Source organism: Anomaloglossus baeobatrachus, chromosome 4, assembly GCF_048569485.1.
Source record: "Anomaloglossus baeobatrachus isolate aAnoBae1 chromosome 4, aAnoBae1.hap1, whole genome shotgun sequence".
Lineage (NCBI taxonomy): Eukaryota > Metazoa > Chordata > Amphibia > Anura > Aromobatidae > Anomaloglossus > Anomaloglossus baeobatrachus.
Window position 1 is genome coordinate 362,267,806 of NC_134356.1, and position 16,524 is coordinate 362,284,329.

At 43.0% G+C, this 16,524-nt stretch overlaps 1 protein-coding gene across 4 annotated transcripts in view; it reads left to right on the forward strand.

Moving 5' to 3' along the window:
• Positions 1-16,524, forward strand: part of CELSR1 (cadherin EGF LAG seven-pass G-type receptor 1) — a 271,369-nt gene that overhangs the window by 92,866 nt on the left and 161,979 nt on the right. For all 4 annotated transcript variants that reach the window (XM_075345116.1, XM_075345117.1, XM_075345118.1 and 1 more), the window contains exon 2: positions 13,636-14,274. In XM_075345116.1, the coding sequence (XP_075201231.1) occupies positions 13,636-14,274 (639 nt within the window). The remainder of the gene's footprint in view (positions 1-13,635; positions 14,275-16,524) is intronic.

Here is a 16,524-nt window from a genome sequence, read left to right on the forward strand (position 1 = left end):
TGATTACTATGGCGCGGCTCCATGTGAAATTATTGAAAGATGTCCTAAAAAAAAAGAGGGTTCAGTTAATCCATATAGTGCTACTGCTATAAATCTGTGTGATGATCTGCCTTTACATCCTAAACATGGACACATAACACACAGTTTTTATGCAGACAATAGAATGTATCAAGAATTAAAGGGTAACCGTCGTTTTAATTTTCATTTGATGAATCAACTGTACACGTGAAAATAAGAAACTTTGTAATATATTTTATCAGAGGAATCTACTTCTTTCTCCTCCTTGACTGATCACTCATTGTCGATCTATAGATAAAATATGTATTCAGCAAAGACAGATTTTCCTATTACTGAGATAAGAGATTACAGTGGGTGCTTTTAAATGGAACCAAACATCAGGATTTTCGTGTATAAGGTGCAGCCAGTGCAGTACTGGCACTATCAGGCACATTGTGTACATACCATTAGTGGGCAGCTCGGGTGTTTAGGCTGTGAAATTCAACTTTATAAAGTTTGAAAATTCATGCACGTTTTGATTGACGTGTGCACCACTCTCCTAATGTCCGGGCGGGTTATGCACGTGTATCCCCCCCCCGCCGCCTGTTCCTCCCTCTCACTGGCTGTATGTAAATTTCTAATCTACAGTTACATGGCGTCGGAGGTACTAGCGCCTGCGCATAGCGCTCATCTCCGGCACTGTTTCTGAAGCCCACAGTATTATGGTGCATGAGAGGGCGGCGCATGCACCCTCGCTTCTTCAGATCTGTTGTGACCGCAGGAGCGCGCACGGTCATAACAGGACTGGAGAACAGCTGATCTTACCCCCGATTAGCTGCAGCAGACGTCTCCTACGAAATCGTCTGCTGCAGCTAATCGGTAAGATCAGCTGTTCTCCAGTCCTGTTGTGACCGTGCGTGCTCCTGCGGTCACAACAGATATGAAGATGCGAGGGCGCATGCGCCGCCCTCTCATGCACCATAATACTGTGGGCTTCAGAAACACAGTGCCGGAGATGAGCGCTATGCGCAGGCGCTAACTGACGCCGTGTAATTGAAGATTAGAAATTTACATATGGCCAGTAGAGGGAGGAACAGGCGGCGGGGGGGCGGGGATACACGTGCATAACCCGCCCGGACATTAGCATAGAGGTGCACACGTCAATCAAAAAGTGCATGAATTTTCAAACTTTATAAAGTTGAATTTCACAGCCTAAACACCCGAGCTGCCCACTAATGGTATGTACACAATGTGCCTGATAGTGCCAGTACTGCACTGGCTGCACCTTATACACGAAAATCCTGGTGTTTGGTTCCCTTTAACATTTTCTACAGAGAAGAGGAGCTGGAAGCAAGCACAGAAATCCTGCAGTAAGTTCTGAAATGACAGTTAGCCATAAAATGTTTTGAGCACCAACTGTCATCTCCTATCTCAGTAATGGTCCTCTCTATGAAGATAGATATTCCCGAGAGTTGAGAATTTAGAGAATGATTGAGTCCAGGAGGAGAAAGAAGCAGATTCAATATATACTGTATCAGTATAGTTTCTGATATCCATGTGTATTATTGATTTATGAAAATAAAATTAAAATGACAGTTACGCTTTTGAAGAGTAAACGTTTTATTTGTATTTTTTCATGAAATCTGCTTCTTTATGTTCCGGGACTAATCATTAATTTTCAAAATGTTCAATTTATGGGAAAATCTGTTTTTAGTGAATACATACTGTCCCGTTATTGAGATGGATGATGACAGTTGATGCTCATAAAGTTCTATGGTGAACTGTAAGGGTATGTCCACACATTGGAGTTTTGTCGTAACCACAAAAATGCACCCTGTGGCCAAAAAGAACGCATCATGTAGCCAAAAAACACATAAACACACATTTATGGTGCGTTTTTGACCGTGCATTTTTCTATCCATTTTTAACAGCAATGGGTGAAATACTCAGAGAAAAATGCAAAAAGAATTGACGTGCTGCAGTTTTGTTGTCACCGCAAAACTGCATCCAACAAAGAAAGCAACGTGCGCACAGCAAATCTGAAATCTCATAGGCTTTGCTGGGGAAGGAAAAGCGTACAGTTCGTGGTTAGTGTTCAGCAAGTAGTTAACTATTCATACTCGCTATGCTGTTAGTGAGTACTGTCCGCTACTCGCATATTCATTATGAGTAGTGAGCGCAATGTAAGTCAATGGGAAATACTCGCTAAGTAGAGAGTACCCTGAAAGCAGTACTATTCGCTACGCACACGAAAAGTACGGCTTTCAGGTTTCTCGCTACTTAGCGAGTATTTCCCATTGACTTACATTGCACCTGTTACTTGTAACGAATATGCGAGTAGCGGACAGTACTCGCTAACAGCATAGCGAGTATGAATAGTTAACTACTCGCTGAACACTATTTATGGTGCCTAAAAGGTCACCACAAACTGCATCAAAAATGCAATAAAAAACTGCAGTGTGTGCATGGGTCCTTGCTGTCGTTTCAGCAGAAGTAGCAGGAGAATGTTTGTATCTGCCTCTCCCTGCAACTCCTCTCTCCATAGAATTTCATAAGCACCAACTGTCAACTCCATTCTCAGTAATGGTAAAATCTGTCATCACTGAATACAGATTTTACAGACTTGAGCCATGAAATGAGAGAGAAAGCTCAATCCAGGAGGAGGAAGACGTAGATTTCTGTGAATATTTTACAAAGTTGCCTATTTTCATGTGTATAGATTTATGATCCTCAATGAAAGGGAAAGTCTGTTTATGTTTTGTTTTCGGATGTGTGGTCCAGACTTGTTATCTGGATGTAATTTCTAGCTTCCTCTGCCACATGCCACCTGTTAGACATGGCTAAGTGTAGGGTGTACCAGATGAACCAGTGTTTACCGTGAGGCCCGACCGTCCTCTGGAAAATGATAACAATCAGCTTTCATCTGTTTCATCTTCCTGAAAACAGGAAGCACCTTTTTCTATTGATTAAAGCGTTATGCGCGGTTCCAGTGGCCGCAGTCCAAAACTAATGTCACTCTCCCTTCCACTGTGACATGATGTCACTAATACCAGGAGCTATACAGACAATGCATGCTTGTGCCCCATCCCTGATTGTGTGCACATCCTCGGACTCCCGCTGGCTTTACAGGCAGACAGATTCAGCTTATACTAATGGAAAGGTGAGGCAAGTTCCGCTAGATTATCTGCCTTTATATTTTTTCATACAGCTTGATAATGTTTTATAGAAAACAGAAACCTATTAAGAGATCCTGGCCGACCGTGGACAAAAAGCTATGGAATTAAATAGCGCTTTATTTACATTTGGGAAAATATTTGGATGATTGGATTTGCAGCACCAGCAATGCGATAGATAAGCGTTACATGCAGCTCATTGACATGAATAGATTCTTATTGTAATGCATGGATGTGATAGGTCCTCCAAGATGGGGGAGAGAGGTGGTCTTTGTAGGTAAGGCTGCTTTCACACCTCCGGTTTTAGCAGAGCCGGCCAATCCGGCTCTAAAACCTATGCAACGGATGCGGCGACCATACCGCATCCTTTGCATAAGTTTTTACATATGGCCCGTCCGGTTTTTGCCGCTTGCGGCAGGCTACTGAGCATGCGCAGTGGAAAAAAACCACATGCGGCGGCCGGATGTGGTTTTTGCCTATGGACGCCGCATGCGGCGTCCATAGGCATGCATTGCAAATCGCGCCGCATCGGCCGGATGCGGCGCAATGCGGTTTTTTTTGCTGGACAAAAAAAACGTGCCAGGCAACGTTTCATCTGGCCGCCTCATCGGCTAAATCTGCCGCATGCGGCAAAAACCGTACCGAACGCAAGCCCATGCGGCACAATACGGTACTAATGAAAGTCTATGCAAAAAAAACGCAACCGGCGGCAAAAAAAAAAAAAAACGGTTGCGTTTTTTCTGCAAAGCGCCGGATTGTGCCGCACAGGAAAAAACGGATGTGTGAAAGCAGCCTAAGGGTTACATGCAGCTCATTGAAATGAATAGATTCTTATTGTAATGCATGGATGTGATAGGTCCTCCAAGATGGGGGAGAGAGGTGGTCTTTGTAGGTAATCCTTTTATGATCAGGTCCTTAGTGAGGGATTTCCCACTGTTAACCGAGTATGTTCAGTAGGCAAGGATGGATTTCCTCTGACGGCACTGCAGGAAAAAAATGTCACGAGAGGCTGTCATGGGATTCCTGCTGCCCAATCCATGAGCAGACTTTTGCTGAAATGTTTAACTGTAAAATGTTGCAATATTAAGTAAACATGCATTGAGAAAGCAGCCAGGGAATATGTGTCTTGGCTGACTTGTGTGAGTGAATTCCCCAAGAGTTTCTCCCGGCCTCACTCCAGTTGATTGAAGTCTAAGGTTTTGACTGACAGGTCTTTCCCAATGTTTGTACATAGGGAGAGACCTGTCAATCAAAGGAAGTGGAGCTGTCACAAGTGTGTTGCGTCTGGCTGAGACCTTTGTGGTATCTGTGATTAGATGGTCAAGGCGATTGGCAGATCATAGGTCCTTTTTAAGGCTAGTTTCACACTTGCGTTGAACGGCATCCGTTGCATTGCGTTGTGTGACGGATGCAACGGATGCGTTGCATATAATGGCACAACGGAGGCAACGGATCGTACAAAACAATGGAAAGCTTTTTTTTTTTTTTTTTTCTTCTTTACAGTTTTACCGTCAGCAGACTATTCTGAACGATCAGCTGATCACATGCTTTCACATGCCGGCGGCCGGGCGTTCAGCTAAGCGCTCTCACATGCCGGCGGCCGGGCGTTCAGCTAAGCGCTCTCACATGCCGGCGGCCGGGCGCTTAGCTGAGCGCTCTCACATGCCGGCGGCCGGGCGCTTAGCTGAGCGCTCTCACATCCCGGCGGCCGGGCGCTTAGCTGAGCGCTCTCACATCCCGGCGGCCGGCGCTCAGCTGAGCGCTCTCACATGCCGGCGGCCGGGCATTCAGCTGAGCACTCTCACATGCCGGCGGCCGGGCGTTCAGCTGAGCGCTCTCACATCCCGGCGGCCGGGCGCTTAGCTGAGCGCTCTCACATCCCGGCGGCCGGCGCTCAGCTGAGCGCTCTCACATGCCGGCGGCCGGGCATTCAGCTGAGCACTCTCACATGCCGGCGGCCGGGCGTTCAGCTGAGCACTCTTACATGCCGGCGGCCGGGCGCTCAGCTGAGAGCTCTCACATGACGGCGGCCGGGCGCTCAGCTGAGAGCTCTCACATGCCGGCTCAGCTGAACGTTCGGCCACCGAAAAACAAAATAAAGTTTCTGTGATTTAAAAAAAAAAAAAAAAAAAAAAATGGGCATGCGCAGTGAAAAATAAAGGTTTCCGCCGCTCAAAAAAAGTTACATGCTGCGTTCCTTCCGCCCGACGCAGCGTCAAAGTAACGACGCTGCGTCGTCCAGCAGATGCAACGCTGACACTTGCGTTACAGTGCGTCGTCCATACAAGTCTATGGAGAATAGCGCAGTGCGTTAACGGACTGCGCTATTCTCCATAGGGAAGGACTGCGCTGAACGCAAGTGTGAAAGTAGCCTAACATGAGTAGAGTGGATTTATTATCATTTGGTGTTGAAGGTATTAAGTGTTCTTTTTTTCATCCTGCTGAGATTTCATATAGCTCTAATCTCTGCTGCTGCACCTTAGGCTGGGGCCACACCGGGGATTACTACGATCCTCGCATGACACTCGGCTCACGCTGGCAGCACAGCAGGAGCCGAGTGTCATGTGAGTGTCATTGTGACTGAGGTCCAATCATGCGATCGAACCAAAGCTGCGGGGGGCGGGCCGGCACTGAGGAGGGGAGAACCAGTGCTGCGGAGGGTGGGCCGGCGCTGAGGAGGGCGGCCAGCGCTGCGGAGGGGAGGGATTTCTCTCCCTCTCTTCTCCGTAGCCGGCTATTGCCTTTCTTGCTCTGCACTCACATTACACTGGTGTACTGCGAGTGCAGTTCGATTTTTCTCTCGCCCCATAGACTTGAATGGGTACGAGAGAAACAAGAATCGTATTACAATCGCAGCATGCTGCTCATGTTTTCTCGGTCCGATTAGGGCTGAGAAAATAATCGCTCATGGGTGCTGGCACAATATTGGTCCGAGTGGAATGCAATGTTTTATCGCATTCCACTTGCTCCGATTTTCATGCCGTGTGGCTTAGGCCTACTGCCACTCACTTTCAATATTTGAACTCACTCCCTACTCTCCCATATGCCAGTTATAGTTCTTCTATGCTGACCTCCCAAGAGAAGATGTTCTTGTGGAAGCTGTGGATTTCCATTTGTTGTTTTATTCCTGCTTGTTTGTATCTCTTCTAGTGTTTTCTTATTGTAGTAATAAGACTATCGTCTTGCTGCCCAGCTCATTAGCCAGGGCTAGCCCAGGGTCAGCCAGTGCTTAGGTATGTGGGGAATGACCCATCTAGGGACTATAGGGACTGCAGGGTTCAGTCTAAGGTGAGTGTTTAGGTGTTACCCTAACCCCTCTCCCTATCGTCAGGGCCCTCTTTTAACCTTTTTTCCTGCTTTCTTCCCTTCCTTTACGCCGCACGCTTTCATAACAGGAGCAAAGAAAAGCCGCCAGGTATCTGCCTTGGAGTAGTCAGTCAGAATACATAGTCACTGCTAGCATTTAAGCAGAGACCTGTCATTCAAAAGGCGCGGAAATAATCTGGCCAGTCACCTTCCAGCTTTGCAAAGCATGCCCAGTGCATTTCAGTAAAACATACCATACCCGATTGCAGCTAGTGTTTGATTTATGCCCGTGGTTCGTACAGCATGAATTTGTTGAGACATTCCCTTTATTTAAGGGACCCAACAAAAGGCAAAACATGTGGGAGGGCACTGCAGGTCTGCTCTACAGCACTAAGGGTGCGCTGAAGGTCTGTGCTTGGTTTGAACTGTCCTTTTGTGCTGACAGACTCCCATTAATGAGACAGTTTGCGGTAGACATACAGTATCTCAGTAGTGATGGAAGAGTCTCTTGACCTTTTGAAGGCTGATTATGATACAGTAGTTGCCTTGACACAAACCTGACATCTAATACTGTTGGCATACGTTCAGTAGCTAGGTGAAAAATAATGACTGAATTCTTTAAAAAAAAAAAAAAATGTGGTGTTTGATAGTTTTCTAAACTAGAGAAGCCCTTTAGTGTGGCTTTCATTTTTTGTATTTTTAGTGAATAGGATGGAAGCTTTTGCTGAACGTTTGCAGTCACATTTAGAAATTGTTGAAACTATCAAACCTTATATCTACTTACCGCCTTAGTGTAAATGGACGTACCAGTACATCTGATCTGGGTTCTGCTAGTGTGGATAGGGCTCAGGCGTACTCTCCACACATGGCAAATGCCTGCTCCGCTACACAGCTGGCATCTATCTAACAAGAGCCGCTGTAGCTGAGCTGTGATCGCTGCTGTTAATCATTTAGTTGCAGTTGTTGACCATTCAGTTGCACACCAGCTCCCATCAGGCCCATACAACGCAGTTGAGGCTATTTTTTTTTTTTTATGAAGTCTCAGATATACCCTTTAAGTTTGCCAAAGTATTGCTAATTAAATTGTCAACTCAACGTCCAAAACATCTCACACCGCCCCATCGACGGAAAAATGAAAACGTTACGCTTCATGGCAACACCAATCAGACTTATAAACTTTTTTTACCAAATAAAAAAAATCTATAGAATTTTGTAAGACAGAATAGTCTTGTAGAGTACATAGCATTTTCGTGTCAATCAGATTGTATGTTTAGGTAATACAAATGTTGAGGTGCCCATTTCCTACTATTTTCCATTCTGCCATTTTTTTTTTAATTTGATACATGTTTATTGTTGTGTATCTTATAGTAAAAAACAATAAAACTTAAATTTGAAAAAAATATACATAAACCCTATACAATTTCACTATTGCGATTGTACTGACCTGGAGAAACAACATTTTTACCAATGAATGAACAATGTAAAAAAAATGGTGGAATTGAATTTTTTTTTTTCATTCATTTTATCCCACTTATTATTTATTATTTTTTTAATATTTATTATTTTTTACTATTTTATTACTTTTTCTATTTTCAGTACATTTTGTTGTAAAATGGATGGTGTCATGCAAAACTACAACTCTCCCAGTTAAGAATGAGTCCTCATATGGCTACTTTAATGAAAAATTAAGGAAGTTATGGCTCTTGGAAGAAGTTGAGAAAAAAAGTGCAATAATTCCCTGGTCTTTAAGATGTTAACCTCATTAATTAAAGTGGGCGCCTTTATCATTCTTTTAATTCGCTCCCTAGAAGAAGCCATGGCAAAACGCGCTTCGGGCGCTGTAATGGGGATATGATGTTGTTCAATATTTGTTATTATGTATAGGTGGCACAAATTACTAGTATACCTTATGGCATGATTCTGTTAAAATCTTATTTATATTATTTGCATACCCCAAATATTGTCTGGGAACATATATATATAGCAAATCCATCAAATAAACTACCACACGTATATAAAAAACAAAATGTTATTGAAGAGAGATATTACAATGAATACCATATCTAATATATAAAGCTGAATATGTGTGTGTGTGTGTGTGTGTGTGTGTGTGTCCCCGGGATTGGCTTCCGCACCGTCGCAGCTACAGCCACAAAATTTTGCACACTCACACGTATGGACCCCGAGAGCGTCACAGGCTATGTTTCGAGGGCAAATTTTAACCCCACGCTTTACAGTTATTCGCCAAAAAACCTGCCTCCATTAAAGCGAATGGAGCCGGGAGCCACAGTGCAGCCAGAACTTCAGAAGAATGCGCAGCCACGCCCTTATATGGAATGTTGGCGTGTCATAATGCAGCCAGGGAAAGAGACAGACACAGACATGGAAAGAGGCAGACACAGACAGAGTAAGAAACTGACATAGACAGGGTAAGAGACAGACACAAAGAGACAGACACAGACAAAGAGACAGACTGACAGGGAAAGAGAGGGAAAGTGACAGACAGGGAAAGTGATTGAGACAGACGGAGAAAGAGATAGAGAGACAAAGAGATAGAGAGGGGGAGACAGACAGAGAATGGGAGAGAAACAGAGAGACAGTTACTATCCCGGGCAGTGCTGGGTGCTATGTTGTGAGGCGAAATTTTAACCCCGCGCGTTCCAATTTTCCAATCAATTTTGCTCCTATCTACATAATGGGGAAAAAGTTAAACCAAAAGTGTTGGGGGCAAATTGACAGCTGCCAGATGTGAACAAGGGGCACTTAAAGAATTAGAGCGATGGCGCCAAAGAGTATATACCGTACAGTTACTAAGGTGGGGCCCCGACATGGGATACTCACCACACTCGGGGATATGAACACACACACAAAATGCGTCACCACTACCACGTGCTTGAACACATATACCACCCTCAGCACACATCTCACCACACATACACCAACCTCGCCACATAATCGCTCTAAAACACACACAAGTCTGGTATCCTTCAAAAATAAAAATCTGATTAATAAGCAGCCAAACTACAAGAACAACAAATGTACCATATAGGAAATACGACAGCTGTCAGTCACATGACCTGTCTATATGTATATGTGTGAGCTAATATATACTGTCAGGGGGGAGGGCTTTCTGTTGCCTGGAGATTTATCAGGCTGCCAATAGCAACCAATCACAGCTTAGCTTCTATTTTTCTACAGTTAATTAATCTGAGCTCTGATTGGTTAATATAGGCAACATTTTAATAATTACATTTATATCTATTTGTTTTGTGGTTTTTGTGTGCAGAATACATTTTTGTTAATACATTCTATTTTGTTAACAGCAGTTATTAACCCGGGCGAAGCCGGGTAGTACAACTAGTGTGTATGTGTGTATATATATATATGTATGTGTGTATGTATATGTATATATATATATATATATATATATATATATATATATATATAAATATAAATAGTCATATGAAAAAGTTTGGGCACCCCTATTAATGTTAACCTTTTTTCTTTATAACAAATTGGGTTTTTGCAACAGCTATTTCAGTTTCATATATCTAATAACTGATGGACTCGGTAATATTTCTGGATTGAAATGAGGTTTATTGTACTAACAGAAAATGTGCAATCCGCATTTAAACAAAATTTGACTGGTGCAAAAGTATGGGCGCCCTTATCAATTTCTTGATTTGAACACTCCTAACTACTTTTTACTGACTTACTAAAGCACTAAATTGGTTTTGTAACCTCATTGAGCTTTGAACTTCATAGGCAGGTGTATCCAATCATGAGAAAAGGTATTTAAGGTGGCCACTTGCAAGTTGTTCTCCTATTTGAATTTCCTATGAAGAGTGGCATAATGGGCTCCTCAAAACAACTCTCAAATGCTCTGAAAACAAAGATTATTCAACATAGTTGTTCAGGGGAAGGATACAAAAAGTCGTCTCAGAGATTTAAACTGTCAGTTTCCACTGTGAGGAACATAGTAAGGAAATGGAAGAACACAGGTACAGTTCTTGTTAAGCCCAGAAGTGGCAGGCCAAGAAAAATATCAGAAAGGCAGAGAAGAAGAATGGTGAGAACAGTCAAGGACAATCCACAGACCACCTCCAAAGACCTGCAGCTTCATATTGCTGCAGATGGTGTCAATGTACATCGGTCAACAATACAGCGCACGTTGCACAAGGAGAAGCTGTATGGGAGAGTGATGCGAAAGAAGCCGTTCCTGCAAGCACGCCACAAACCGAGTCGCCTGAGGTATGCAAAAGCACATTTGGACAAGCCAGTCACATTTTGGAAGAAGGTCCTGTGGACTGATGAAACAAAGATGGAGTTGTTTGGTCATACAAAAAGGCGTTATGCATGGAGGCAAAAAAAACACGGCATTCCAAAAAAAGCACTTGCTACCCACAGTAAAATTTGGTGGAGGTTCCATCATGCTTTGGGGCTGTGTGGCCAATTCCGGCACCTGGAATCTTGTTAAAGTTGAGGGTCGCATGGATTCAACTCAATATCAGCAGATTCTTGACAATAATGTGCAAGAATCAGTGCCGAAGTTGAAGTTACGCAGGGGATGGATATTTCAGCAAGACAATGATCCAAAACACCACTCCAAATCTACTCAGGCATTCATGCAGAGGAACAATTACAATGTTCTGGAATGGCCATACCAGTCCCCAGACCTGAATATCATTGAAAATCTGTGGGATGATTTGAAGCGTGCTGTCCATGCTCGGCGACCATCAAACTTAACTGAACTGGAATTGTTTTGTAAACAGGAATGGTCAAATATACCTTCATCCAGGATCTCATTAAAAGCTACAGGAAGCGACAAGAGGCTGTTATTTTTGCAAAAGGAGGATCTACAAAATATGAATGTCACTTTTATGTTGAGGTGCCCATACTTTTGCACCGGTCAAATTTTGTTTAAATGCGGATTGCACCTTTTCTGTTAGTACAATAAACCTCATTTCAATCCAGAAATATTACTGAGTCCATCAGTTATTAGATATATGAAACTGAAATAGCTGTTGCAAAAACCCAAATTGTTATAAAGAAAAAAGGTTAACATTAATAGGGAAAATATCGTTACTGCAGCAGTAACGAAGTTGTTCCTCATTTCTGCGGCAGCACACATCGCTCCGTGTGACACCGCAGGAACGAGGAACCTCTCCTTACCTGCCTCCTGGCTGCTATGCGGAAGGAAGAAGGTGGGCGGGATGTTACGTCCCGTTCATCTCCGCCCCTCCGCTTCTATTGGGCGGCAGTTCAGTGACGCTGCTGTGACGCTGAACGAACCGCCCCCTTAGAAAGGAGGCGGTTCGCCGGTCATAGCGACGTCACAGGTCAGGTAAGTAGTGTGACGGGTCTGGGCGATGTTGTGCGCCACGGGCAGCGATTTGCCCATGTCGCACAACCGATGGGGGCGGGTACCCACGCTAGCGATATCGGCACCGATATCGCAGCGTGTAAAGTGGTCTATACAACCTTCATTAAAGATATTTTGGATTTTTTTTTTTAATATCCCATCAGAGGTATAAAACACCATACGGAGCTGGTACTCCCCTGATGCCGGTCCAGTACTCCCTCTCTGCTACTGCTCTGGTGATTGTGTACAGGCTGCAATGGGGAGGTTTCAGCCAACCACTGAGCCCAGGAGATCTGTATACGGCATTAGCCACTGAGCACAGGGATTATCTGAAAGTGGAAAAAACCCCATTAAGCGAAGAAGAATGAACATAAAAGAAAGTTTATCTTGTGGAGAACATATGCCAACCATGATGTATGGCCATAAGCTGCTAATGGAAAGGATGTAGAGGTGTAGAGACTGTGGCTGATATAATGTAGAGCCTGGATCTGTAGGAGGTACAGTCTGAAGCATGACTTATAGTGCTCGGCTGTAGATGACACTCGAGGAGCACCCCGGAGTATTAGTACGGGGTTTTGTTGTATCTTGAGGCTTTCATCCACTTGTGGTTATTGTATCTGTGATCTCACATTGTGTCTTGTCTTTGGTAAAGCGTCTGAAGGCTGGGGTACTGCTGTGGGGTCTTCTTATTCATAGCTCTTTATTATGTCTGACAGACGCTCACCAGGGAGTGGAGTAACAGCGCCATCAGACCCTTTGTTTGGTGTCTCTGCTTCATCAGAACATTGTATACATGTGGACAACTCTATTCTAAGGAATGGCCCAATTTTTTGTTAAAATTAGAGAATCCCATCTGTTTACACAATCCGAACAAATATGTTTAAATGACATATTACATTTTCTGCCATCATATGGAACTTCAATGGATGGAGATCATCGCAACGGAACGAGGATTGTGTAAAACTGATGGAATAATACGCATCCAACATCCTGAACATTAAATCTGTATGATATTGTGGATACCTCTATCGTATAAAGGATTTAATGCACAGTCTATTTTTATATCACATAAATGATGTGATAGATATTTATAGGGGTTGTTAAAGGGGTCTTCCCATCTCCAAGATCCTATTCTAATATATAGTAGGTGTAATAATAAGAATATTGGCAAATCCCTCCAATTAGAAATTTAGTACTATATAATTCTCCTGATATTGCCATTTCTCTTACCTCATGTGCAGGGCATTGCAGGACCCTAGGTATCCATGGTTATGACCACTAGCAACTAACTGTGACTATATACGTGGTTGTAACCATGGATACCTATATATACATTCCTGTAATGCCCTTAACATGAGGTAAGTGATATAGTGAATCAGGAGAACAATACTACATTTCTAATTAGAGGTATTTGCTAATATTATTATTATTATTATTATTATTATTACTATTATTATTATTATTATTATTATTACACCTACTAGATATTAGGATCTTGGAGATGGGAATATCCCTTTTGCTGCTTTCTATAACGGTATAAACAGCGCCGTTCCTGTCCACAGGTCATGTGTGGTATTGCAGCCCAAGAGCAGATACAACCCATGGACAGGTGTGATTTGTATTTTTTTTTCTGAATTATGTTTTTTTTTATTGTTGTCTTTTTAACCATGATTAACCCTTTTAATTACCCAAGCTTAGAGAAATGCTCATTCTTCGTGTGCATAGATATAGAAGGATTTGTTATTTTAGTGTCCCGTCCTTGTTATATATTAATGTGGTGTTGTTTTCGTCCTGTAGATGGGGTTCACAGCGTTACTGCTCACTGCACCTTGCGGGTTACCATCATCACAGATGACATGTTGACCAACAGCATCACGGTCCGGCTAGAAAACATGTCTCAGGAGAAGTTTCTGTCCCCGCTGCTCTCTCTGTTTGTGGAAGGAGTGGCCACCGTGTTGTCTACCACCAAGGACGGCATCTTCGTCTTCAATATCCAGAATGATACTGACGTGAGCTCCAACATTCTCAATGTCACATTTTCTGCCTTGCTTCCTGGCGGAGTCCGAAACAAATTTTTCCATTCTGAAGATCTCCAAGAACAAATTTACCTAAACAGAACCCTGCTCACGATGATCTCCACCCAGCGGGTCCTGCCGTTTGATGATAACATTTGCTTGAGAGAACCTTGTGAAAACTACATGAAGTGCGTTTCCGTATTAAAATTTGACAGTTCGGCTCCTTTCATAAGCTCCAATACAGTACTTTTCCGCCCCATTCATCCCATCAATGGACTGCGGTGCCGCTGCCCTCCTGGATTTACTGGGGATTACTGTGAAACAGAAATTGATCTCTGTTACTCCAATCCTTGTGGAAAGAATGGGCTGTGTCGCAGCAGAGAAGGTGGCTACTCATGTGAATGTCATGAAGAATTTACAGGTACGACTACTTATTACACCAAACACTGGCAAAAGAGAGCTAGAGTGCTCCAGTTGGCTTCCTTGGTTGGTTTAAAGGGAATCTGTCACCGGGTTTTTGCGCCCCCATCTGAGGGCAGCATAATGTAGAGACTGAGACCCTTATTCCAGCAATGTGTCACTTACTGAGCTGTTTGCTGATATTTTGATAAAATTAATGTTTTCTCTGCAGCAGATCTAGCAGTTATACAGAGCTCATGAATATGCTGGACTACTGATAAAACAGTGATTTTATCAAACCTATACTAAGCAGCCCAGTAAGTGACACATCGCTGGAATCGGGGTCTCTGCCCCTACGTTATGCTGCTCTCAGATTGGGTGGCAAAAACCTGGTGACAGATTCCCTTTAAATGATAAGTAATCTCTTCTATCAATGCGATTAGTTGTATGTGTTTGTTGTATGTTGATTAACACTTTTGCTGTTTAAAAAGGAGTTAAATCTTAAGGTATCACTAACTCTAGAAATAAAAGATGTACAAAAACCACCTATTTTTCAGCCCACCAGGACTACATCAAGGTCCCAAAACCCAATGGGACCAATTCATCAAGACTGGCGTTTTGTAAGCCTTGATCTACTGTGCGCTTCAGTAATGAAAAGCGTAACCGTTGTTTTCATGCCATAAATTAACAGTACACATGAAAATAAGTAACTGATAAATCTTCTTTCTCCGACAGGACTGATTCATTTTCAAATATTTTTTAAGTTTACAGGTAAAATCTGTATTCAGTGAGGACATTACTAAGATGACAGTTGCTACTGATAAAATTCTATGCAGAGTGGAGGAAGGAGGAGATGGAGGTAGAGGCAGAGATCCTTCCTCATCTGATCATTTGCATAGAAACTTATGAGCACCACCAACTATCATTTCTTATCTCAATAATAAGAAAATCTGTTTTCACTGAATACACATTTTACCTGTGAAATGAGAATTTTGAAAATAACTGATCAATTGTGACAGAGAAAGAAGCAGATTCCTCTGACGTGATATATTACAAAGTTTTTTCTTTGCATGTGCACTAATGATTTATGAATTAAAATGGTTACTGTTTAGTCAATTTGACGCATCCATTAAAGGGATTCTGTCAGCAGGTTTTTGCTATGAAATCTATACTGTAGAGAATGAGAGCCTGATTCCAGCGATGTGTCACTTACTGGGTTGCATGGTGCAATTTTGAAAGAATCACTGTTTTCTCTGCTATAGATGTAACAGTGGCCTGGCCACCCACACCACTGACTGTGTACACCAGTGTTTTCTAACCTTTCCTACTTTGTGAGCCACATTTAATTCTGAGAGCGGTTCACAAGCCACATCCAAAGCCCCCCGAGTAATGACATCCAGATACCTCCCCACCACAGTAGTGACACTTGGAGCCCCCATTACCTGTATAAAAGCAGTCAAAACATCATGGAAATCAAACTGAGGCATACTTATATTCAGAGGTTCCCAGGTTACCCCCATTTGGTATCCTCCCATCAGGAACTCCCACCATACTATTGCAGCCAGCTTCAAGCAACCCTTCTAACTGGTGGTACCATAATATCTCCAGCCTACCATGTTTATTTCTCCACACTTTTGGCCAGTATATGCGTGTCCAGATCTGCTCTTCCATGTGAGGCTACTCACAAGTCACAGTCTCCAGACCTGCCCTTCACAGATGTTCGTTAGATTTGGTGCAAATGCAACAAGCTGACAGACAGCCAAGAGCCACATATCATGGGCCCGTGAGCCACAGGTTGGGCCCCTTGCTGTACACTGCATTGTCAGCAAGCTGCCAATCAGTAGTTGGGGTGGGGTTATACGGATTAACGAGACTAGCCTGCACATCACATCTTGTCCTGCAGTGATAATCTCCTGCTGATAAAACACTGATTATGTTGTAAGTACAGCAAGTGACACATGCCTCGATCAGGCTCTCTACCCCTACATTATGCTGCTCCCAGAAATAAATAGCAAACACCTGCTGACAGATTCCCTTTAACTGTGATACGCCACAACCAGAAATGTTACTGCTGTCACAGACCAGAGTACATTTCTGTACTAATTTTGCCAGATAAGTGTCATAAATTTTCTTGAATTAGGCTAATTTTGTTAAATTGGTGGAGCTGGGCAGGAGTGATGAAAAAATGCCATGAGTTGTGCAAAAACTTCCAGATGTGCAAACATTTTGAAACACCTTTAATTATGTTCCTACAAAATTTTGGCAAAAACAC